We start from the raw sequence: 26,316 nt of genomic DNA on the forward strand, positions 1-26,316 counted from the left end.
GTACGCCATTTGCATGCACATGCTGATGAGGCCAGATCCCCTGGAACTGGAGTTATAGGCATTTGTGAGGGGCCTGGTATGGGTGCAGGAAAACAAACCCAGGACCTCTATAAGAGGAGGATGAGCCATCTCTCAATGGGCTAGGGAAGCCTAAGCCAGCCTACGACATAGTGAGGAACTGTTCTCCCTCACCCCCAAAGGACCCCAGAACAAACAAAATATTCCAAACAAAAAAATAGCAAAAAAATTTAATTTTAAATTTAAATTTTTAAATTTATTGATTTAAAACCATGACTGTCCATATATATTTGTGTGAAAATACATTAAATAGTTTTGTGAGTTAATATGCTTATATAAAAGTATAAGGTCATAGTAGTATTACAGTTGCTAAGAATTACCAATATTTTGATCTTGAGATAATTTTCTTGAGAATTTCTGAGACAAAACTAAGATTCTTAGCTGGGTGGTTGTGGCACATACCTTTAATCCTAGCACTTGTGATGCAAAGGCAGGCAGATCTCTGAGTTCTAGGTCAGCCTGGTCTACAGAGCAGGAGTCCCAGAAAAGTCAGGACTACAAGGAAAAACCTTGTCTCAAAGAATAGAAAAAGCAACAACAACAACAACAAAAACACCAAACAAACAAACAAACAAACAAAAAAACTAAGATTCTCCCCTGTTTCCTTTGGTTTTTGAGACTGGGTTTGTCTGTTTAGCCTTGGTTATCCTGGAGCTTGCTCTGTGGACGAGGCTGACCTCCAACTTGAAGAGATACCTTTGCCTCCTGAGTGCTGGGAATAGAGGTGTGTGCCACCACTGCCTGGCCAAAACTAGAATTCTTAAAAAGTAAAATGTGACAACAGTTTTCTAAATAAGACAGATTTGGGGGTGAGAAAAGCAGGTATCTAGAAATGTAAGTCTGTTCTAGAATTCCTGCCTCCTCCCCATGCACCACCACATCTGGTTGTACATTTATTTGCTTTTTGTTATTTTATTTATTTATTTATTTGGTTTTTCGAGACAGGGTTTCCCTGTAGCTTTTGGATCCTGTCCTGGAACTAGGAACTAGCTCTTGTAGACCAGACTGGCCTCGAACTCACAAGAGATCTGCCTGCCTCTGCCTCCCAAGCACTGGGTTTAAAGGTGTGCACCACCACTGCTTGGGCAGGCTGAATTTTTGTCCCATTTCTCAGTGTTAGGATTACAAACCTGTGCCATCATACCAGGCCCATTCTTCCCTTCCTTCACACATGCATGCATGTATGCACATATGTAGCGTTATAGGATTTATTTATCCTTACTTCATGTGTATGAGTGCTTGCCTACATGTTTACCACACGTGCACCTGGCCCCCAAGGCCAGAAGAAGGTGTTGGATACCTTAGAACTGGGGCTACAGACGATTGTGAGCCAAACCTAGGTCCTCTGCAAGAGAAGCAAGTGCTCTTAACCACGAAGTGATCTTTCCAGCCCCCTTCTTTATATACACTTATATTTTAGTTGCCAAAAATCTTTCATTGAATGGATAATTATAGAGGCTATAAAATTTAAAATGCTTTTTCCTGATGCCTCTCAGAATATAGTTCTATAGGCACATGAGTTTTGTTTTCATAATCTCATGAAGCCTGGCATTTTGTCTCATATTTCAAGGGCCCATTCACACATGGATAACTGTAGGTCTGCTCATGAAGTTCACGGGCTGAACTCCCACAAGCTGTAAAACAGAGTTTATGGGCTTGTGATCCAACCTATTCCTGTCTCGGTGCACAAAGTGGATGCTGTTACCTAGAAGAGAACAAGGACAAATGCTGAGGGTAAATGCCGTGCTAGTCTTTAGATTTACTGCTTACCGGGATCAAGGAAGTATTGCAATTGCTAATTAGTCCAAAGGGAAAAATTAATTACCTGGAGTCCATTATACTTCCTATGTAATGCCACCATAATTCTGCATCATGGCAATTAACCATGACAAGGCAATGGTTGAATAAGAGTGTTACTTAACACATTATGAGCTCTGAGGGAACAGGATCCTAAATTATACCCTTCTATTCAGTTTCAAGTATAATTAAATAAAACATCCAACCAGACAGGCAGAATTTGGAACTAACATAGGTATCAGCTGGGAAATTAAGATCTATTTCCTAAGCATATGCATTAATAAAATAAATCATTTGCTTCAAAAAATTCACTCCTGGGGCTAGGGAGTGCAGTACTCACGAGGCTCTGGGTCATCCCTAGCACTGCCAAAAAAAATAAAAAAAATAAAATAAAAAAAATAAAAAAAAGAGAGAGAGAGAGAGAGAAAGAGAGAGCGAGAAGGAAAGAAAAACACTGATTTCATAGAATGCTTTATAACTAACCAAAGAGGTTAGGAGTGAAGGCAGGAAGCCAGCTAGTTACAGTAAACCTAGACACCCATAATCCCATACACTCAAGTTATAATTTATCGTCTAAATCCTGTTAGTTCCACCTGGAGCTCAAAACCAGAATTTTTGTTTGTCTTGAGTCAGGATCTCTCTATTACATAGCACTGGTTGGCCTGGAACTACTATGTAGATTGAACTCAGAGATCCTCCTGCCTCTGACTCCAAATGCTGGGATTAAAGGTGTGTGCCACCATGCAGCCAAAACCAGAATTTAACTTGAAACATTAGCTCAAAGAACATGCTTTTTGGCATTAACGTCCACTGGCCACATCTATAGTAACAGGTTTAATTCTTCATCCCCTGTGGATATGGTGTGGCTTATAAGGCATTATTTGAAAGGATAGGACATGTGGCCTTGTTGGAGTAGGTAAGGTCTTGTTGGAACTATGTCAACAGGACCACTTTGAAGTTTCAGATGTGGCACTTTCTCTTCTTGCTGCCTGACAAATCAGACGTAGCACTTTCAGCTACCTCTACAGTCCCATGTCTGCCTACATGCTGCCATGCTTCCTGTCATGATGATAACGAATTCAACCTCTGAACTGCAAGCCAGCCCCAATTAAATGTTTTCCTATATAACAGTTGACGAAACCCTGTCTGGAGAGATAGCTCAGAGGTTAAGAGCAGTCACAGCTCTTTCAGAGGTCCTGAGTTCAATTCCCAGGAACTACGTAGTGGCTCACAACCATTTGTAATGAGATCTGGTGCCCTCTTCTGGAGTACAGACATACATGCAAGCAGAACACTGTATATCATCATCATCATCATCACCAACAGTTGCTGTTGACGTCTCTACAGCAGTAGAAATACTAAGACAATGGTCAAATGACTCAGTGACATGAGATGAGGAATGGGGTAAAAATCAACAACCCCTTCCTGGTGTGGGAGGGCCTTCTGTATATGTGTTGCTTTTATTGGTTAATGAATAAAGCTGTTTTTGGCCAGTGGCTTGACAGAGTAAAGCCAGGCGGGAAATCCAAACAGAGATGTACAGAGAAGGTAGGCAGAGTCAGTGAGATGCCATGTAGCTGCCACGGAAGGAGACAGATGCCTGGGAACTTTACCAGTAAACCACAAGCCTTGTGGTAAAATATAAAATAATGAAAATAGGTTAATTTAAGATATAAGAGCTAGCTAGCAATACACTTAAGCTATTGGCCAAGCAGTGTTTTAAATAATATAGTTTCTGTGTAATTATTTTGGGTCTGAATGTCTGGGAACAAACAAACCGCCTCCAACAACACCTTCCAGGTCTGGGGATGCAAATTAGTTATGCAAAAATATGGGTCTGGAATATTGGGGTGCAGCTCAGTGATAGAAGCACCTGTACAGTACACAAGACCCTGGGTGAAATGCCCGACACCATGGAGAAAGAAAAGAATATGGAGGCTGGGAGGTCGTGGATTAAAGAATCCCAGCACTCAGGAGGCAGAGACAGGCCAATCTCTGTGAGTTGAAGGCCAGCCTGGACTACAGAGGGAGGTCTAGAACAGCCACAGGTACGTCAGGAGACCCTGTCTTAAAAAAAGAAAAAAAGTGGGGGAGGATGGAAAGGAGCGAGCTCTGAGCTGAGCTCAAAATGGGCTCACGTATTTACTTAGTCATTTATCGGTGATGAGCCTAGGAGACAATGCACCTTCCACTGAGTTACAACTCCAGCTCCAAAGAGCTTTTCTTCCTTCCTTCCTTCCTTCCTTCCTTCCTTCCTTCCTTTCTTTCTTTCTTTCTTTCTTTCTTTCTTTCTTTCTTTCTTTCTTCCTATGATCTAAATTTGTAAGAGATGGGTACAAGTGTGCCTGCTACAAAAAAAAAACAAAACACTTAGTCAAAAGCAGGCCTTTGAAGAGTCTGGGACTGGTAGACGTGTTAATAATTCACCAGGAGGTACAATTTTAAAGAGGCAGAGAATGAAGAAAAATCTGCCTACGCCAGTGGCTGTTTGGTCTGTTACTGTAGACCGTGAATGTGGAGAAAGTCTGCTTTCCGCACTGCTGGCCCAGACATGGTCAATGCGGTTGTTGAAGCTGTGGCTTATGGCAGTCCTCACTTCAGAACAGGCTAACCCTGGTACTGGCTCGCTTTCCAACACTGTGTGGGTCTCTTACTTCAGTCAGCAAAAGTAAAGATTCTTTCATTTACAAAAGGAACTCACCTCTCCAAGCTTGAATAGCAAGTGTTTTTATCTGGGAAGCTATCTGGTCAGGCCCCTATTGAACTTATATGTTGGCAGTTCTGTAACTTTATTCCATATTTTCATTCGCACTAACTGTAGGTTTTTTTGTTTGTTTTGTTTTTTTGCTTTTTAGTTTTTTTTTTTTTCTTTTTAAGCCCCGGCTGTCCTGAAACTCAGTCTGTAAACCAGGATGGCCTTGAAATCAAAGATCTACCTGCTTCTACCTCCCAGTGTGTCTGTTTTTCTGTCTGTAGATTTTTTTTTAATGTGTGATAAGGACACAGGTTATCAAAGTGTAGAGACTGGTGACTCCTCAGCCTCAATTCGTTTTCTGGACAAATGGACAGGGGCCCACCCTGCAGCATTCCTATTCCTTTGGGCCAGATGGCTCTGACCAGCCTGGTATCACTGTGCTCATCTGGATCCCCCACTTTGTTCATGGAAATTTCCAGATTTCTTCTGAGTGCCGAAGGAACAATGTGGAGTAGGATGCAAATCTGAATGTTGTCCTTTGTGCAGCGACCATGCTTGTCTTTGCATTGTTCCAATTTTAGGATATGTGCTGCCAAAGTGAGCACTGAACTCCTTTAAGATTTATTTTATTGTGCTGGAGAGATGGCTCAGAGGTTAAGAGCACTGGCTGCTCTTCCAGAGGTCCCGAGTTCAATTCCCAGCAACCACATGGTGGCTCACAACCATCTGTACTGAGATCTGGCGCCCTCCTCTGGCTTGCAGGCATACATCGAGGCAGAATGTTGTATACATAATAAATAAATCTTTAAAAAAAAGATTTATTTTATTTTTAATTATGTATACTTATAAGTATGTGGGGTGGGGGAGGTTGTACACATGAGTGTAGGTCCCCAAGGAGGCCAGAAGAGGGCGTCAGATCCCTAGGAGCTAAAGTTATAGGTGGTTGTGAGTCACCTGATATAGGTGCTGGGAACTGAATTAGGTCCATCGCAAGAGCACGCAGTGCTCATAAACGCTGAGCAATTTCTTTAAGCCCCGTTGAACTTTTAATCTCAACTCATAGCTTACTCTCTGCGTCCCAAGTCCCTGCCCTCACTCTATAATGATGAGGACCCTCATCAAACACAGACATCAATACCCAGAAGTCTCTGAAAATGAAAGATGCTCCTTATCAGAGCACGCCCTCTCATTAGACCAGTATCTATCACATAAGGAAGGTGGATGGCTCTTAGACTGCAGAGGGCACTGAGACATAACCTGTCCTTGATGCTCACCTGGACCTAAAATGAAGGTTCCACCTTGCTGAGCTGGGTCTCCTTGGAAATCAAAAAGCGGGCCAGTGACTGCCCGCCACAGGCTCTGAAGGCTTCCCGAAAGCAGATTGGACTTTATGTGGGGGCTCTGTCCTGAAATATTGAAAATTGTCTTTAGGTGTTTGTATTCCAATAAGATGGCAGTCCTAGCAATAGTGGAGAGGGGGCCTGAACTGACCTCCTCCTGTTATCAGGCTGGTGACTATCCTAATTGCATTAGAGAGCATTCAGCAAGTAAGTGTTAGATGCAAAGATCCACAGCCAAGCACTGGCCAAGCTCTGGAAGTTCTGTTGAAGAGAGAGAGGGAGGAAGGATTGTATGAGCCAGGGGGAGGGGGTCAGGGTCATGACAGGGGACCCCAGAAAGATAGTTGACCTGAGCTCATGGGAGCTCACCGACTCTAGACCAACAGCTAGGGAGCTTGCCTGGGACTGACCTAGGCCTTCTGCATGTGTGTGACAGTTATGTAGCTTGCTCTGTTTGTGGGGCTCCTAGCAGTGGGATTAGGACCTGTTCCAGGTACTTGAGCTAGCTTTTGGAAACCCATTCCCCATGCTGGGTTGCCTTGTCTAACCTTGATGCAAGGAGAGGTCCTGCCTCAACTTGATGTGCATGCTTTGTTGACTCTCATGAGAGGCCTGCCCCTTTCTGAATGAAGACAGAGGAGTGCATGGGGATGGGGAGAGGGAAGAGAAGAGGAGGGATGATTAATTGTGGTCAGCATATAAAATAAATTTAAAAAACACGTCAGTTCTTGTATAAAACATTCTTTAAAAAAAGACTTACTTTAAATTATGCATGTATGTATGTATCAATGTGTGATTGTACATGTGTATGCTGTGCCCACTGGCGGGTAGAAGAAGGTGCTGCAGATGGAGTTATAGGTGGTTGTGAGCACTGGTAACTGAACTTGGGTCCTTCACAAGAGCAGTGCGAGCTCCCAGTGGCTGAGCCATCATCTCTCCAGCCTGGAGCATTCTGTATCGGGGCCATCATCCTTTCCTGACTCTGCAGCGGAAAGCACAGCACTGAACTTTAACAACGGCTTACCCTGCTGCTGCACCGGCGGAGGCAGTCCTTTTCTAGTATAGTGTAAGACATTTGGCAACAACATCCTTGCTTTCTACAACTGCTAAATGTCCATAACACTGGTCACTGAGTTGGACAACCGAAAACTATCTCCAGTGAAGGACAAACATGCCAGGAGGGTAATGTCTGCTGAGGACACTGTCTTAAAGGAAGAAGGGATGGACCTGGGCCATCTGCCACAGAGAACATCACTGCAAACTTCTCATTTGTCCTGCTTCTTAGTCTCCCGTGTGTACTTGCTTGGTTCCTTGCCTCCTCCCCAGAACACAGTCTGCACAGGCTGTTCAGTGACGGTCAACACCTTTCCTACCTGGGCCCACGACTAGGCTGCCCTTTCCGGTTTCCTCACATTAGCTGTGGTAATGTTCTAGTTACTGAGTGAAGGGGTTGCTTCTGGGGCAAGCTCCCAAAACCTCTCTCCAAATCTTGGAAACCTTGGATGGGAAATGACAGAGTCACAGGAGGGCAAGGCCTGGGTCTCAGAAGGCTTGATGCCTGTCATCTATTCTCTTTTCACAGTGACTGCTTTTTTTTTTCACAGTTTCTGCTCTGTGACTAACATTCCTGCTCCTTTTGAGCTGAGAAACTCAGTCTCTGCTTTATAACTATTTTTCTCTTATTCTTGCTTGTTTATGTCTGACTTTTAAAGTTTGATGACTATACAGAAAAAAACACTCAGACTAAACTTACCTTCCCCTACTGTATTCTTCTGACTCAGATCAGTTTGGCTCCAGCTACGTGAAGGCACCTTTATCTACAAGCCAAGCAAGCAGTAACTTGGTGGTGACAAAAATCTACCTGAAGAAAATGTCAGGTCAGATAGGTGGAAGGCTAGGTTTCAAGATAAGTCCCTATCTAATACAGACGTTAACCACAAGCCTAGGTCGTTTAATTTTTCAAAACTGAGCCAGGTGCACGCCTTTAATCCCAACACTTGGAAGGCAGGGGCAGGTGGATCTCTGTGAGTTGGAGGTCAGCCTGGTCTACAAAGCGAGTGCCAGGACAGGCTCCAAAGCTACACAGAGAAACCTGTCTCGAAAAACAATGGGTGTTATATATGTCTGCACACCAGAAGACTGTGACTGGTTATAGTGGGATTCCTACAAGCCCTTTTGGAATGCAATGAGTTTTCTTGACTGACTCACAGATTCAAGCAAACAGTCTATGGTGGTTAATGCTAATGTTTGAGATTCTCAGTGAAGAACTGTCTAGACAACAGGCTTGTGGGAAATTATGGTTAGTGTATCCACTGTGGGTGGCACCATTCTCTCTCTGGTTAGGGGATCCTGGATTACGTATGAGTAGAAAGGAGGCTAAGCACAAGCATGCACCCGTTAATTCAAGGCTCTCTGCCTTGACTGTGATGTAATGTGACTGGTTGCGGCAAGTCCCTGCAACCTTGACTTTCTGTACTGAAGGCCTATAGCTTAGGATTGTGAGCCAAGTACACCCTTTCTCCCGCATGTTGCATTTGGCAGGATGTTTTATCACAGCCACAGATATGAAACTATGACATAATCACTTAACATTTAGCATAAAATATAATCTTAGCAGATTTATTATTTAAATTTTTATTTTACTTGCATGGGCATTTTGCCTGCACATAGAGCTGTGCACCATGTACATGCAGTGCCCACAGAGGCCAGAAGAGGGCATCAGGTCCCCTAGAATCAGAATTACAGATGGTTGTGAGATACCATGTGGGTGCAGGGAATGAACCTGTGTCCTTTGAAAGAGCAACCAATATCTTAACCACTAAGCCATTTCCCCACCCTTAGTGATTTAGTTTTTGAATATCCTAGGAATGACTCTCAGAACTGTGAAGAACCTTTCAAAGCATTTTATGAAGTAAATGGATGCCTCAGTTCCCAGCACCCCAAGTAGTTCACAGTCTAAAACTTTAGCCCCAAAGGATCCAATTCCCTCTTCAGGTCTCCATGGACACTGCACATGGTACATACAGGCAAAATACACACATAAAATAAAAATAAAACTTTAAAAATCACTTTATAAAATCTTTCCAGATGGTACACATGAACACCTTTAATCCCAGCACTCAGAGGCAGAGGCAGGTGGATCTCTGTGAGTTTAAGGCCAACCTGGTCTACAGAGTGAATTCCAGGATAGCTAGGGCTACACAGATAAACCCTGTCTCAAAAAAAAAAAAAAATTGCTTTGCCGGGCGGTGGTGGCGCACGCCTTTAATCCCAGCACTAGGAAGGCAGAGGCAGGCGGATCTCTGGGAGTTCGAGGCCAGCCTGGTCTACAAGAGCTAGTTCCGGGACAGGCACCAAAGCTACAGAGAAACCCTGTCTCGGAAAAAAAAAAATTGCTTTATAGAATCTAGTATTTTTCATTTAAAATGTGTGTATTTGCCAAACAGTGGTGGTGAACTCCTTTAATCCCAGTATTTGGGAGGCAGAGACTGGGCAAAAGCATGTAAACTCATCATATTTTTATATTAATCATGGAAGTAAATGCCCCCACAGAACGTATGAAAGCTCTTCACAGACAGGAGAGCTGCTTTGAGGGCAGGACCCCAAGACTGGAGCCTCAGACTTGTGCGAATGTAAATCCACCTAAGAAGAGCATGAACTGACAGTAATCTGTCCGTCAGAGGGGCTCTCCGTCCAAAACAACTGCTCAAGGAAGTGTTTGCCCAGGTTCAATAGCCAAGACTCAGGTCATCAACACTGTTGTAGAAGGGGGCCCTTCTGCTACTTGGGCTGGCAGAGCTAGGCAGTGAGCGTTGCCTGTGTGGTTTTGTGGACACAAGAAATGCAGAAGTTGTGAGGTCATGACAGCTTGCACCATGTCCCACAGAGCCACCAGGGCCAGGCAGTGTGTGGCAGGGTCACATTCTTGGCAAGTAGCTTGGCAGGGACGGCACAGAGGTGTGAAGGTGAAACTTACGCTGCACTAGGAATACCAGAATACTAAAAATGCCAGGGCTGTGGGACATCTGCTAAAGAAAGCCTCAGGCAATAAATGAATAAATTTAATTAACACAAGTAAATAAGTAAATAAAGAAGTGGAGCCAGATCAACAGAAAGGCAACCCGTGCTGCAGACGGTAGAACCGGATGGGTGAGGTGCTTAAGCTTGTGGGAACACTGAGGATTCCACCAGGAGTTCCAGATTTGGGATCTGGAATTGCAGGATTTGGTGTTAGTCCTGCTGTGTTTGGTCTTTTCTTGCTGCCCTGGTTAGTTTTTGACACAAACTTAGAAACATCTAGGAAGAGATAATCTTAATTGAGAAAAATGCCTCCATGAGATTGGCCTGTAGCAATCTGTGGGGCATTTCCTTAATTAATGATTGATGTGGGAGGGTCCATCTCACTGTGGGTGGTACCACCCCTGGGCAGGTGATCCTAGGGTGTACAAGAAAGCAGACTGACAAGGCATGGGGAACAAGCCAATAAGTAGACTTCTGCTTTACTTCAGGCCTCCAGGTCCCTGCCTTGATTCCTGCCCTGACGTCCTTCAACAACAACTGTGACTTGGATGTGTAAGACGAAATGAGCCCTTTCCTCCCCTAGGTTAGTTCTGGAGATGGTTGTTTCATTACCACAGCAGAAATCCTTACTAAGATACCGATTAGCTTTCCTTTCTTTTTTCTGGAATGGGAGTATTTACTCTGCACCATTGTATTTTATAAAATTAATAAAATATGTAAATTTAAAATAAGTCTTTCTTTTTTTCTTTTTGGTTTTTGACACAGGGTTTCTCTGTGTATCTCTGGTTGTCCTGGAATTCACTCTGTAGACCTGGCTGGCCTCGAACTCACTGAGATTAGCCTGCCTCTGCCTCCCTGAGTGCTGGGATTAAAGGTGTGTGCCACCCCCCGCCCAGCTACAATATGTAAAATTTTTAAGATATTATTTATTTATTTTTTAAATCCTTCTCATTTTAATTGTTTAGATAAGAATGTGCTATTATGTGGAGGCCCAAAAATGTGAGACGATTCCCATCTTGTCTGAAGGTCAGAGAGTTAGAGGTTGCTCAAAATTGTTGACAACAACCAGGGCTGCACATCCTGACCTAGAGTGAGGTTACTTGGTCCTTTTTTTTTTTTTGGTTTTTCAAGACAGGGTTTCTCTGTGGTTTTGGAGCCTGTCCTGGAACTAGCTTTTGTAGACCAGGCTGGTCTCGAACTCACAAAGATGCACCTGCCTCTGCCTCCCAAGTGCTAGGATTAAAGGCGTGCGCCACCACCGCCCGGCTTACTTGGTCCTTTTGACATTAAGATGGTAGATTCACTATCCCCTGACCAAAGGTCAGGAAATTCAAGCATGCTTCTGCTGCTCCTTCTTTTGATTTTTTTGTTTGGTTTTGGTTTTGGTTTTTCAAGACAGGGTTTCTCTGTAGCTTTGGAGCTTGTCCTGGAACTCACTCTGTAGACCAGGCTGAGCCTCGAACTCACAGAGATCCACCTACCTCTTCCCTCCCTCCCTGGGAGTGGCTGCATTCAGGATACTTGGTCTATGGCGGGTTCACTGCCTAAACAACAGAATGTTGACTTGATGTCTCAAAGTATTGAAGCAAGTAACTGTTTGAGTTCTCCTTTGTATCATGGTCTTTTGTCTTCTTACCCCTGTGGTACTGGGGTATAAAAGTGTATGGAAAATTAAATGTAGGTGAATTTCAGGATTCACTGGAACTCCCTCCCAATTCTATCCTATGTTTTCTGTTTTGTTATTTTCACTAACGTCTTCATTTTCTTTACTACTTTCCTAATCCCCATGCCCCGACCCTGGTAAGTGGTATCCTTGTTGAAGCATGGGCCCCAACAGCTGTACATTTTCCCCCACTTCCCTTCCCTCCTCCCCTCTCCCCTTTTACCTTTCCCCTTATAAACCCCCCCCCCCATGCTTCCAATTTACTCCGGAGATCTTGTCTTCTTTTTTTGAGAGCTCACAGTTAAAAGCCTGAATCTCAGGGGAGCTTTTGGACTTCTGAACAGTGTTGATACCTTAAATTCCCTGCTGTGGAATAATCCCTTTGTAAACTGTAAAGATTTGTCACTTGAATCGGTTTAATAATACGCTGATTAGAAGTAGCCAGGCAGGAAGGATAGGCGGGGGGAACCAAACTAAGAATGCTGGGAGGAGGAAGGGCAGATGCAGAAAAGGCCAGATGAGAAAGCTCTACTGAGAAAAGGTACCAAGCCATGTGGCTAAACATAGATAAGAAGTGTGGGTTAGGGGGGCTGGAGAGATGGCTCGGTGGTTGAGAGCATTGCCTGCTCTTCCAGGGGTCCTGAGTTCAATTCCCAGCAACCACATGGTGGCTCACAACCATCTGTAAAGAGGTCTGGTGCCCTCTTCTGGCCTAGACATACATACAGACAGAATATTGTATGCATAATAAACAAATATTGAAAGAAAGAAAGAAAGAAAGAAAGAAAGAAAGAAAGAAAGAAAGAAAGAAAGAAAGAAAGGAAGAAAGAAGTATGGGTTAATTTAAGCGTAAGAGCTAGTTAGTTATAAGCTTGAGCTACCGACCGAGCATTTATAATATAAGCTTCTCTGTGGTAATTTCAGAAGCAGCTGCTGGGTATTTGGGAGTTGCTGTGGGACAGAAACTTCTGCCTACAATTCCCTTTGCCAAATTTTTTTAAGATGTATTTTTATTGTTATTATCTAAAAAATAATATGTAAGTGTGTGTGTGCATGTGTGTGTGCAGGAGCCCTTGGATGTCAGAAGAGGGTGTCCGATTCCTCAGAACTAGAGTTAGAAGTTGTTGTGAGTTACTGTGTTGGTACTGGAACCTGAACCTAGGTCCTCCGAAAAAGCATCAGGTGCCCTTAATCACTGAGTTATCTCACCGGCCCTTTGTTACCTATTTTGTCACAACAACGGGAAAAGTATCAAAAACAGCTTTGCTATGCACATATGCTCTAGTGTGAGAACACACACGTGCTTGAGAGAACTACATTGTACGTGAAATGTCTTACCTGAGGAGGAAATTTCTTCACCTCTTTTCATTCCCAATCTTTTATAAATTTCTCTCTCCGGATCAACATAGATTTCATGAGAATATCCAGTCAGTTTGCAGAAAGGCTAAAACGAGAGTAATTGGACTTCCTATTAGAACAATTGAGAAGTAATGGCAATCTAAAATTTTTCTGCCAACCGAGACTATACAGGGGCTCAGCAAATGCAGTTTTTATATCGGAAACACATTTAAATGGGGCTTCTCGTTTAGTTACCTCAATATGCTGGTACGACGACTGCCCAATCACTATGAGGGTGACGTCCGCTTCCTTTGGGAGAAAGAGGGACAAGTGCATATTATTAGAAAGTATGTCTTAAGAACTCTCCCTAAAGCAGTTCTTTCGTTTTGTTCTGATGCCACCTATAGGCTTCTAGGAGAATAGAAAACAAAATTGCATGAGTAGAAGGATATATATGGCACAATATTTGAGTAATTCAGATAATTTGTTTTCTCTATGTAAGAATTTCAAGACTTAAACATTAAGCATCAAACTACCAGAAGAAAACACAGGGAAATTCAGTATAACAATGATTTGGTTCAGTGAGTAAAGGTGCTGCTGTCCCTGATCACCTGAGTTCCCATCTCAGAGACCCACAGGTAGGAGAGAACTGACTCCTGCAGGCTGTCTGACCTCCACACATGCACATATAAATCAATAAAGCAGAACAATGAAAGTAAACACACAAAGAAGTAGTGTTATTCTATATAGCAAAGGAAACAACAAAGACACAACCCACTAACTGGACTAAGAAAAACTATGCAAATTATGTACTTGTCAAGAGACTTCATGGGCTAGGAATCAGGGCTTGTCTAGTATGCATAGGATCTGGATTTGATCTCCAGCAATGAGGGAGTTAAAACTTAGTTCTCAAAAGACAGTAGACATACAAATAGTTAGTAGCTATATGAAACATTCTTGGGCTGGGGAGATGGCTCAGTGGGTAAAGTGCTTGCATGAGGATTTGAGTTCTATCCCAGAATCCATGCCAGTGCAGCTGCTTGTGTTGTGATCCCAGCAATGGGTTGGAGACAGGTGGATCCTGGGGGTCCCAATTCAGCCAGCCCGTTTAAATCAGCAAGCTCCAGGCCAATGAGAGACGTTACATAAAAAACAAGGTGAATGGCACCTGAGAAACAACACCTGTGGTTGACCTCTGGCCTCACACATGCAAGCATGAACTTGTACACACGTGCATACGAATTTGTACACTCTCGACACAAAAATAATGATCACTAGTCATTAGAGACATGGAAAAGAAAACAGCAATTAAGTATCTCTTCACCCCAGGAGCGATGTTACTAACCAAAAAGAGGTAACTATCAGTGAGGACATGGAACAAAGAGAACCCTTCTGTGGCATTAATGAGAATAAATTAGGACAGACTTTATGAAAACAGTACACAGGCTATTCAAAAAATTAAAGGCAGAGCTACCACATGATCCAGAAATGCCACTAATTGGTTATGCACTAAAAGTAAATGAAATGGGCATGCAAAGAGACCCCACACTTCCATGTTCACTACAGCACAATCAACAGTAGCTAAGACAAGGATGCGACCCAAGTGTCCATCAGCGGTCAAATGCATCAGAGGACAAATCCCTATGAAGTGGCATTTTGTGTAAAAGGAGGTGAAAACAGGGAGGACATTATGCTAAGTGAAATAAGCCAGGAACAGAAAGTCAAAAACTAGACGATTCTACTTATAATACATATGGATTCAAACAGTCTAACTCATGGATGTAGAGAAAAAAAAAAAAAACAGTGGCTGGTTACCACAGTCTGGGAGAAAATCATTCAAAGGATACAGTTTCAGTGTATATGAGGAAGATGATCATTTCAGAAATCTACTGCCCAGCATACTGACATAGTGACTAGCCACATGCTGTCTGTTTCAAAATCACCAAAAATCTATCCCCTTTAAAAGTTCTTTGTATCTTGATAGCCTGGTGTGGTAGCACACACCTTTAATCCCAGCACTTGGGAGGCAGAGGCAGGTGGATCTCTGTGAGTTTGAGGCCAGCCTGGTCTACAGAGTGAGTTCCAGGACAGCCAGAGCTACACAGAGAAAACCTATCTTGAAAAACAAAAACCAAAAACAAACAAATAAAAAATCAACATCAACAAAAACACCACAGACACACATGGAAATGCAATCAGCCATAAAGAATGAGGTCATGATAAGTGCAGGAAATGGGCGGAAGTGGACATCGGCATGCCAAGTCAAATAACCCACGCAAGACATATATGGTCTGTTTTCCTCACATGCAGGATCTAGGTTTAAATTTCTATGCATGTATTTATGTAGGATATTAAAGTAGAAAGGAGGCTGAGAGGATGAGGTCTGCGGTAGAAGGGCATGAGAGGGTAAAGGAATATGAAGATATGTATGAGGACAGCAAAGGAGAAAGTCAGTGTGGCTCTGGAGGAAGGGAGAGGCAGCAAATGAGAACAAAGTATTCACACATGAAAATATAAGAAGACCCATTTGTATGTTCAGTAAATCAAAAATGTCAATAATATTAAAAATATTAGGTAAGCCGGGCGATGGTGGAGCACGCCTTTAATCCCAGCACTCGGGAGGCAGAGGCAGGCAGATCTCTGTGAGTTCGAGACCAGCCTGGTCTACAGAGCTAGTTCCAGGACAGGCTCCAAAGCCACAGAAAAACCCTGTCTTGAAAAACCAAATATATATATAAAATCATATTTATGAAGNTATATGGTAGATGTAATGCCTTTACATTGGAAAGAGGCTTCAGAATATTAACATGCAAACAAAAGGAAGAGAAGGGCAGGCAGAACAGCTCATTTTTTCCCTCACACACCCTAACTGATACATGTGTGCTGAAAATAGGCTTTATTTCTACAAATGCACAGTGTCTTCCACTCAGATCTTTCATCCACATCTGGGGACGGGGATGTGTCTCCCATTTACACCTTCTATCCATACATCACATTCACATATGGATGTCTTCCACTCACATCTGGGGACCGAAGAAAAACAGGGACGTGGGACTTGGAACTTATTGGCAAATACAAACCTGCACTTCCAAGATATGTCAACATTTTCATATAATGAATAACTGTTGCAAGGAGGAGCACCAAATAACTATTTGAGTTATAAAATTAAAGCGTCAAAAATATAAGGCAGTTGAAGCCTGTGTCTTGTTTTCATTTTGCATTCTTACGCAACACTGGGTTTGACACAGGCACTTACAGGTAACAAAAATCATTTTTTTTTTTTTTGTAAGTAGTCAAGAGGGCGCAAAGGAGCTCATCAGGTCTCTGCTTCACTAGAAGACGGAAGAAGAGGTGACAGCCACACACGGTTCCCCCATCGCACAGGTCATTGCCGCTCACTCAGGAAACTTACTCGGAGGACGCTCTTAGGGATTTTGGCCAGATCCTCAACATATTCTTTACAGACGTAACACAAGAAATGCTGAAAGGCAACAACAATGCGGAAGACCACGTCAGCAAGGCAGCAGCCGGGTCTGGAAGGTTCAGGCGCTCGATTCCGGGCGAAGTGCAGTACCCACACAGACCCAGCAGCGGGGCGGCCTAGGCCCTTCCCGTCCCGTCCTCCCCTGCTCACCCTCACGAACACCACCACGGCCCGACGCTCCCGGAACAGCGCACCGAACGACACCCGTCTCCCGGACGCATCCAGCACCGGCAGCTCAGCCACGGCAGCTGCCAGGGGCTGCCCGGGTTCTGTGTCCGAGCCGGTTGGGGTCAGGACTGGACCCGCGCAGCCGCTGACCTGCCGCGTCACCGGCGCGGCCATAGCGGGGGTAGGGCGACCGCTGGGGTCCTCCCGGGGCCGGGGGACGCGTGGCCCAGCGGGATGGGGTGGGGCGCAGCGGGATGGGGCGGGGCTGAGGCTCGGAAGCCGATCCACACGGGAGGATGCCGGGGTCGCGAGAGTAGACAGGGGCTACTTCTCAGGGAGCTGAGCCACGCGAGACAGGATGGATCCTTAGGGGGCGTGGCCATTAGGGGCGGGGCTACAGGAGCAGGGGCGGGGCGAAGGACTAAGCTCTAAATCCATCTTTCACAGTTTTTAGTGCCAATGGAGAGGAGCATGCTATGGGAGGTGAAGTTGTGGTAGTACCTCTTTCTACTGCCTACTAAACCTCCCAGTTAAAAACGGGGCTGGAAAGATAGATCACTGGTTAAGAGCGCTGGCTTCTCTTGTAGAGAACCAGGATTCTGTTTCCAGCATCCACATAGCAGCTCGATTGTAACTTCAGTTCCGGGGTATCTGATACTCTATCCCAGCCTCCATAGGCACAGCTCAGAGGAGTGTCTACTGCTCCTGCAGAGGACCCAAGTTAGATTCTAAGGTCCCACATCAGACCTTCACAACCGCCTGTAACTTCTGACTGCCTCCTTGAGGACTCAGGCATCTGCCCTCACAGAATGGAAGGAAGGGAAAGGGGAGGGATTAAAAATAGAGCAATTCATTTAAAAATTTAAGTTAATGGCCAGGAGGTGGTGGCACACTTTTTTAATCTCATCACTCAGGAGGCAGAGACAGGCAAATCTCTGTGTTCTAAGCCAGCCTGGTCTGCAGAGCAAGTTCCAGGACAGCCAGAACTACATAGAAAAACCCAGTCTTGAATAAACAAACAAGCCAACAAAATTTAAGTTACATTTTCTTTATTTTGTATTCATGTATGTGTTGTCCTGTGTGGGTATGTGTTGAAATAAGTGCGGCGGGGCTGCGTCCCCAGCACCCTGGCCGCCTGCTAGCTCATGCCCGAAATAACAACACACAAACTATATTCATTTAAACACTGCTAGACCCATTTCTATCTAGCCTCTTCTAGGCTAATTCTCACATATTAATTTAGCCCATTTCTAATCATCTGTGTAAGCACCCCAAGGTGCGCTTACCGGGAAGATTCTAGCCTATGTCCATCCTGGGTTGGAGGAGCTTCATTGCGTATGCCCAGGAGGCGAAGCAGGGCCTCTGCTCCAGAGAGCAGAGCTGTCGAGTCTGACCTCACTTCCTCTTCCTCCCAGCATCCTATTCTGTTTACTCCACCCACCTGTGTTCTAACCAATAAAATGGGCCAAGCCAGTTTCTTTATTAGCCAATGACCTTCCTCCATCAGGTATGAGCTTTTATTTATTTGCTTGCAGCATTCAAAGAAGGGCTAGGCCCTTCCTAAGGACAAGTACGACTGGGTTCTGGGTGGTACCCCACTCACACATCAATCTTTGTCTCCATTCAAAGTAGCAAAGGAACAATAAAAGACCAGCTGACTGGTAGTTGTCCCCAACATGAGTGTGCACAGCTCCTCAGGATCTAAGCCGGCACCAGTGAAGGGTTAACTTCACCAGAGCTCACAGCACACATCCTATCACGTTTATTACAGATTCCACCCTGGTCTCTTTGAGAACACTGATAACACAGTACACTCAAATGATAGCCCGCAATGACAGGACAGTCTGCATTCCCTCGTTCCTCCCCCCTGAGTGCCCAGGTGTCCATCTAAACTGGTAAGAGGCTTGTTCAGTTGAAGGCAGAAATCCTTGCAACAGTGTCCTAGATTCACAAAGTTAGCAGGAGCTCACTTCAGAAGCTTCAGCTTCTTGGCCTTTTGGCGTTTCATTTCTTCCTTCTCACGTCTCATCTCCTGGAGGTCCTCTTGCTTTCCTAGTCTTAAACTCTTGGCTTCCTCCTTCTGCTGCTCCTGCCAGCTGCTCTCCATGTTACGTAAAGCATAGTCACTTTCATCTTTATACTTTCGTCGGTCATAGCCAAAGATTTCCCGAATGTGCTTGGATATGTCTTCCTGAGGGTCTCCTTCATCTTCGATGAAATCATCCATGTCTGGGTCATATTCATCATCACTTTCTTCTTTATACTCTCGAAGCCTTTTGTAGCCAGTAGGGAAGGGGAGCCTTTGAGGACCTGGGACAGATCTGTAGCCAGACGGCAGAGGCTTCATTCCATTTATCTGTCCATTGCTTGACCGACTAATAATATTCTTTGAAGAAATTGTTTCTGAGACAACAGTGCACTTGGGTTTTATGGGGAGGCCTGGGCTACTAACTGTGCGTCCAGGTCCCAAGTTGCTGACTGGTCTTCCAGGGCCTGAACTGACAGTCCTTCTAGCTGGACCGGAACCACTTATAGACCTCCCAGGGCCACCGACTGACCGTCCAGGGGGACCTAGGCTGCTCACTGGTCGTCGGATGTCATGTGGACTGTTTACAGGCCCCCTAGGACCTCCAGAACTGCTCGAAGATTTTCCAGAACCACCAGGGCTACTGATGGGTCGCCCAGGGCCAGTGGAGCTGCTGGCAGGTAGTCCAGTACCATTTGTGCCATTGACTGTTCGTCCAGAGGGATGCGGATTGCTGGCCAGCTTTCTGATCCCACTGATGGATTGCTCGGGTCCTGAGCTGGAGCTGCTGTTCTGGCGCCTGGGCATGGCGCCAGAACTAACTGTGGGCCAAGCTGTCCCTGGGCTAGGTCGTCCAGAAGCTGAGTCGGTGTTGCTGCCTGGCTGTCTGATACCTGGACTCTTAGCTTCGTTGTGTGGGAAGACTGTGGGCCCAGGTTTGGAATGACTGGGATGAGAAGGAAGAGGTTTTCTGGCTTTCTGCTCAGAAGCAGACTTCTGAGCCCCACTAGCAGAAGTCTTTGGGACACTTGAGGAACAGGTGCTGGGCTGGAGCTTTCCAGCCCCATGGGAGACAGGTCTGTTGTGTGAGGCCTGGGAGCTACTGCCAGATTCGGCCTTGATCCTCTCTCCTGGAGTGGATTTGCATGGAGACAAAGCTACTTGCTTCTCATTGCCTGTGCTGGGTTTGGAAGTCTTCTCAGCACGAGGAAACAGCAATCCTTTGGGAAAAGGCTGCCTGTCCCCAGAACCCTTGCTGGGTTTTGTGCCCTCACTGTCCCTATGAGAGGGAGACACAGGCAGAGGGAATTTGACTTCTGTCTCAGGTTTCTTATTCTTATGCATTCGTCCAAGAAACTCTCGCTCCCTGAGTTCCTTTGCAGTCAAGGGCCTCTCTTCTGCTTTTCTTACTGCCTTGATCTCCACTGGTTCGAACTGCTTCTTCTCAGCTAACCTCATTAATTCAGTGAAGGTCATGGGGGGAGGGGCCCTTTTAAGGGGGGCCTTTGGTTGGCTTTCAGCTTTGAGAGGCTCTTGGTCCTCCTTGAATTCCTGCTCCAACTCACCCTGACTGTAGTCTGGGAACTCCCCTGTCTCCACCTCATACTCTGGGTCAGTGCCCTGGTTGGGGCAGCTTTCTGCTCTCTGGCTCTTCTTTGTCTTTTCCTTAACAGGAATCCCGTCGTAGCCATAAAAATTGTCCTTTGTCCTTCTGGCCATAGCTCTGGCTCTCCTGTCATGTTTGAGCTCAATTCGTTTTCTGACTAGTTCTTCTCGCCTCCTTTTCTCCTCTAAGGCGGTCCGCCTAAGCTCCTCTTCTTTCCTCCGCAGGAAAGCTTGCACAGCTGCCGGCTGGACACCTTTCTCCTTTGGATCTTTCTTAGGAGGCCCCACTGCCAAGCTGTATCTTTTCGGAACATGGTTGACACCTTGTCCCTTGGAAGCAATCAGGAGGATTTCTCTGAAGTCCATGTCTGCCCGAAGAGAAAAATCCGGCTGGGCCCGGGCCTCGGGACGCAGGGGACGCGAGTCTTGTCGCTGGCAGTGCGAATTCTAATTGGTTTTAATAGTAAAAACCCGGAGTCAGATATTAGGGCATGAAAGCTAAAAGATCAGAGAAATAGAGCAGGCCACTGGTTCTTACCTCCACAAATCTTCAGACCGAATACAGTATCCTCTCTCTACAAGTGCTCAGACTGAATGCTGCCTCTAGGAAACTTCAGACTGAAACACAAGCCCCTGTCTCCCCTCTGAATTTATACCCTCTCTAAGCCCCGCCCACCCGTATCACCACCTCCTGACTCCACCTCCCGAGTGCTGGGATTAAAGGTGTGAGCCGCCACCATTAGTATTTGTTTCTCTTTTAGGTGCATTCCAACTCATGCAGCCTAGGATGGCCTTGGGCTCTCAGAGACCTCAGAGTGCAGCGATTAAACGTGTGTTCCACCGCTACCTGGCCTCTATGGCTAACTAGTGGCTAGCTCTGCACTCTGACCTTCAGGCAAGCTTTATTTGTTAAAACAAAATATCACCACATCTCCTGATAGCTATTATCCATTGAGCTGTTTCAATGGCCTTTTAAAAAAAAACACTTTAACTATAAAGATTGGATTCTGAGTGCTGGTGACTTTGGGGCACAACTCTGAAGAAGGCCTTGACCTGTATGTGTTCTCCATAACCCCAGCCCCTGAAGTCAAGTTCTTTCTGAGGATTGTTGACAGGTTAGAACAAAGGAGAATCACAACTCACCGTTCAGAAGTCAAATAAAATATAACAGCCTATGAATTGATCCAGCATGGTAGAAAACATGAACCAGAATTCCTGTTATAGTTCACATATGGGGTGATTCACTAAATAAAAAGATAAAACCCAACATGGTATGAAGAACCAGTTTTTTTTTAATTTTTATTTATTTATTATGTATACAGTATTCTGTCTGTGTGTACGCCTGCAGTCCAGAGGAGGGCATCAGGCCCCATTACAGATGGTTGTGAGCCACCATGTGGTTGCTGAGAATTGAACTCAGGACCTTTGGAAGAGCAGGCAATGCTCTTAACCGCCAAGCCATCTCTCTAGCCCCCAAGAACCAGTTTTGTTTTGAGACAGGATTGTCTTTGTGTAGCCGTGGCTGTTCTGGAACTCACTCCGTAGCCCAGGCTGGCCTCTAACTCACAGAGATCCACCTGCCTCTGCCTCCCACTTGCTGGGATTAAAGGTGTGCACCAACCACCTCTTGTTGAAAACCAGTTTTTACCTACAACTGCCATATACAATATTTAATGTTTGTCATAGGGTCTGGCAAGGTATCTGAGCTGATTGAGGTCAGATGGGAGGAGAAAATACTCCCAGAACTGCTGACCTTTGACCTCTACACAGGTGCTGTGGCGGAGGTATGCATAAGCAATGCTTTATAAATGACTGTTAGACAGACGACTCTGTCTTACCAGAGACATCCAGTAGGTGACACTGTTTACATTTGTACATGGAAGACTTATAGATACACGTTTGTTCACGTACATTTTGCTTTGTGAAGCCCTTAACTAAAAATGGTCTTTGGGGACTTACTTCCTTATTTGTCAATTACACTCATTGTGGAAAACGTATTGTCAAAAATATTCACTTCAGCCGGGCAGTGGTGGCGCACGCCTTTAATCCCAGCACTCGGGAGGCAGAGGCAGGCGGATCTCTGGGAGTTCGAGGCCAGCTTGGTCTACAAGAGCTGGTTCTGGGACGGACACCAAAGCTACAGAGAAACCCTGTCTCAAAAACCAAAAAAAAAAAAAAAAATTTGATGGTTGATGGAGGAAGGTCGTTGGTTAATTAATAAAGAAACTGCTTGGCCCTAATAGGTTAGAACATAGGTGGGTGGAGTAAACAGAACAAAATGCTGGGAGAAAGAGGAAGTGAGGTAAGATACCTCAGACATACGCCATGTAGCTCGTCACTGGGGCAGACTCGATGAAGCTCCAACCCAGGATGGACGTAGGCTAGAATCTTCACGGTAAGCGCACCTTGGTGCTACACACATTAATAGAAATGGGCCAGGCAGTGTTTCAATGAATACAGTTTGTGTGTTGTTATTTCAGGATATAAGCTAGCCAGGCGGCCAGGAGCCGGGCTGTGGGAAGAGGCCCTCAGCTCATACTACAGAATGGTGCCCGATGTGGTAGCTGCAATTTCTCGGGTCTGCTCCGCTTGCTAGAGGCAAGCAAGCACTCTCATCTAAGAGAGGCTTCCTGACTCAGCTTCAGCTGCAAAACCCTGCAGCTCTTAAGAGGTCCTGCCACAAAACACTTAAATGGTGTTGATAAAAGCTGACTGAATGCTTGTTTATTTTCAGCTGTAGCAGGAAAAAAGTTGTGCTGTTTTAAAATGCCAGTTTTCTGGGCTGTCCTGCCAGGGCAAACTCTGACTCAGACTCAAGCAGGTAGTCTGACTGAATGTGGTCTGTGAGCAGAATGCTGCAGTTTGCTTGCTGGCAGGGACCTTAAAACGCCATAGAGTTGTGGCGGTAAACGTGGCTACAACCGGTCTCTCCACCATGAGGCTGGATCTAGCTGCCAAAGCCAAGGCTTTAATCCTACCCATATTGCTCCGTAATTTAAAGGCTCATGTGTTCAGAAAAAGAGAGAGATACAGTAAAGAGAAATTTAAAAACAAAGAAAACCTCTAAATGATTTACAGTGTGTTGAAAATATATGCAGACTAAAAGTTAAAGTTCTTAAAGTAAAAAACAAAATAGTTGGGTGTGGTTGGACACACCTTTAATCCCAACACTTGGAAGGCAGAGGGAGATTGACCTCTGTGACTTCAAGGTGTGGTAGCACACGCCTTTAATCCCAATGCCTGGGAGGCAGAGACAGCCAGATCTCTGAGAGTTCAAGGACATCTTGGTCTTAAGAGTTATTCCAGGTCAAAGATATACAGAAAACCTGTCTCAAAAAGTAAAAATAAACAAAATAGTTAAAATAAAGCCTTAGGTGGGTGGAGTAAACAGAACAGAATGCTGGGAGGAAGAGGAAGTGAGGTAAGACTCCTCAGACAGATGCCATCTCTCTTCTCTGGGGCAGACGTGATGAAGCTCCAACCCAGGATGGACATAGGCTAGAATCTTCCTGGTAAGTGCACCTTGGTGCTACACACATTAATAGAAATGGGTTAGGCAGTATTTAAATGAATACAGCTTGTGTGTTGTTATTTTGGGGTATAAGCTAGCCAGGCGGCCAGAGCCGGGCTGTGGGAAGACAGCTCATACTACAAAAATTCACGTCGACCAGTTATTTCTCAGCGAATCCCACGGGGTCACCCAAGCACTGCTGTCTTCTCCAGTCACCTCGTTAGCACCCATCACGATCTAAGTACTGTGTAATTCATCCATTCACTTTTGTATCTACTAAAACATGACACTTTCCTGAGCGGATCTGTCTCAGTCACTGCTCTGCCTCCCACCACAACTAAAATACCCCTTGGTACATAATGGGCAATCAGTGGTCTCCCGTTAAACAGATGGCAAATAAAACAAACACCTCATTCCTTCCTTTGACTTAAGAAGTAAGGTTAGGGACAGTATCGGGACAATGAACCACAAGGAATAAAACATCTACAAAATAGACTTGATGTCAAAATTTATTTTTTTTCTTTGTGTGTGTGTACACATGTGTGCAAATGCACATGAGTGTGAAGGTCATCCCTGGTTGAGTAGGTGGATCCCTGTGAGTTCAAGGCTAGCCTGGTCTACAAGTGAATTCCAGGACAGCCAGGAATTACACAGAGAAACCCTGTCTGGAGAAACCAACCCCACACAAACAAAAAGAGGAGAGAGAGAGAGAGAGAGAGAGAGAGAGAGAGAGAGAGAGAGAGAGAGAGAGAATTAAGGTTTAACTTCAACTACTAAAGATGTGGAGAGTTTTACTCCTAATAATTATTCAGGCACCCTTCTTTAAAAATGGCATTAAAGCATGATATCCAAGGTGAGACTTATAAGCCAGATTTATTTTATTATTTTTTAATTTATTTGGAGTTTTAGGGGTGGAGTTAGAAGTGTCCTCTGCTCACATTTGGAGGTCAGAGAACAACTCTCCCCTTTCAGATTGTTTTGAAGTAGAGTTTTGTGCGTTTCCTCCCCTGCATCTACTCAAGGGTAGTTGACTCATGAAATTTCAGCTGATTTCCTTTTATCCAGCTCCCATCATCTCACAGCTGGGATTACAGATCCTTGCCACCATAGCCTTCATTTGAAGGTGTTTCCAGAATGTAACTGGGGTTATAAGCATTGTGTGGCAAGTGTTTTTTCCAGTTAAGCCGTCAGAGTCCAGTTCTGCTGACTTCTGCCCAGGGTTCAGTCAGGTTGCCTCAGCGTGGCGAAAGGGATCTTAGGCTAGCTCTAATCTGAGGGAAAGGACTCACAGGCTTGCCCTTCCAGTCAGGTCTCTTTCTTGTTCTGCTTTAATTCTGGTTTTCTTGCCCTAATTGCCTATAATTTCTTTGCTCTAATTCTGTCTCAATTCTAATTCCAGTTACAAATCTCTTTTCTAATTTGTTTTTGTTCCAATTATTTACATTTTCCTTCTTCTTCCCTTTCCTACATTCTTTATCTTTCTACATTCTTTACTCTTCCAATCTTATTTCTTCTGCTGTTACAAATTCCTAAGCATATATATTCATTAGTAACTTGTTAGTAATAAAAAACTACAAGGAAAATTCTCAGGGATACAGGCATCCTTTGAAGATATGTAGCAAAACTTAATCAGCTAGTTTGTAGCTAACCACAGCCGCAGCTGTGGCGAGGTTCCAGCCCTCTCTTTTTTTTTTTTTTAAATATTTATTTATTTATTATGTGTACAATATTCTGTCTGTGTGTATGTCNTATTTATTATGTGTACAATATTCTGTCTGTGTGTATGTCTGCAGGCCAGAAGAGGGCACCAGACCTCATTACAGATGGTTGTGAGCCACCATGTGATTGCTGTTAATTGAACTCAGAGCCTTTGGAAGAGCAGGCAATGCTCTTAACCACTGAGCCATCTCTCCAGCCCATCCAGCTGGATGGGGCTGCTACAGGTTACAAAGGGAGAAAACTAAGCCATTAAGAGATTTAAGAAAAAGGCAAAGAATACATGCTTTATTATACATTCCTTAAGTGTGATTAATAGTATCTGGACATGGTGAGTCAATAAACAGTCTTTTTTTTTCCTCTGTTTTTTTTAATTGATATTTATTGAGCACTACATTTTTCTCTGCTCCCCTCCCTGCTTCCCCCTCCCTCCTTCAATCCTCCCCCAAGGTCCCCATGCTCCCAATTTACTCTGGAGATCTTGTCTTTTTCTACTTTCTACTTCCCATGTAGATTAGATCTATGTAAATCTCTCCTAGTGTCCTCATTGTTGTCTAAATTCTTTGGGATTGTGGTTTGTAGGATGGCTTTCTTTTTACTTTATGTTTAAAAACCACCTATGAGTGAGTACATGTGATAATTGTCTTTCTGTGTCTGGGTTACCTCACTCAAAATAATGTTTTCTAGCTCCAATCATTTTCCTGCAAAATTCAAGCTGTCGTTATTTTTTTCTGCTGTGTAGTACTCCATTGTGTAAATATACCACATTTTCCTTATCCATTCTTTAGTCGAGGGGCATTTAGGTTGTTTCTAGGTTCTGGCTATGACAAACAAAGCTGCTATGAACATAGTTGAGCACGTATCTTTGTGGCACG

General features: G+C 44.6%; 2 protein-coding genes and 1 non-coding gene across 5 annotated transcripts; all 3 read right to left on the reverse strand.

The window, feature by feature from the left end:
• Positions 1–247: 247 nt before the first annotated feature.
• Prxl2c (peroxiredoxin like 2C) lies at positions 248–16,963 on the reverse strand. Of its 3 annotated transcripts, XM_050144551.1 has the most exons (6): positions 16,566–16,961; positions 16,344–16,412; positions 13,187–13,240; positions 12,932–13,037; positions 5,845–5,976; positions 248–1,783 (listed from the first exon to the last, which is right to left on the reverse strand). In XM_050144551.1, the coding sequence occupies exons 1-6, from the start codon at positions 16,755–16,757 to the stop codon at positions 1,656–1,658; spliced, it is 681 nt and encodes a 226-aa protein (XP_050000508.1). In that variant the 5' UTR covers positions 16,758–16,961; the 3' UTR covers positions 248–1,655. The 3 variants fall into 3 exon arrangements, with proteins under 3 accessions (XP_050000508.1, XP_050000509.1, XP_050000510.1); XM_050144552.1 differs by lacking the exon at positions 16,344–16,412 and having other exon boundaries at positions 16,566–16,963; XM_050144553.1 differs by lacking the exon at positions 5,845–5,976 and having other exon boundaries at positions 16,566–16,963.
• On the reverse strand, positions 5,071–5,175 carry LOC126503085 (U6 spliceosomal RNA). Its single transcript, XR_007592153.1, has one exon. It is a non-coding gene; the product is annotated as a U6 spliceosomal RNA (small nuclear RNA).
• A 1,586-nt stretch (positions 16,964–18,549) lies between the features above and the next one.
• LOC126502613 (protein SPT2 homolog) lies at positions 18,550–21,409 on the reverse strand. Its single transcript, XM_050143772.1, has one exon. The coding sequence runs from the start codon at positions 20,578–20,580 to the stop codon at positions 18,550–18,552; it is 2,031 nt and encodes a 676-aa protein (XP_049999729.1). The 5' UTR covers positions 20,581–21,409.
• Positions 21,410–26,316: the final 4,907 nt, after the last annotated feature.

Source organism: Alexandromys fortis, unplaced genomic scaffold, assembly GCF_014885135.2.
Source record: "Alexandromys fortis isolate MF-2015 unplaced genomic scaffold, M_Fortis_MF-2015_v1.1 scaffold_1, whole genome shotgun sequence".
Classification (NCBI taxonomy): domain Eukaryota; kingdom Metazoa; phylum Chordata; class Mammalia; order Rodentia; family Cricetidae; genus Alexandromys; species Alexandromys fortis.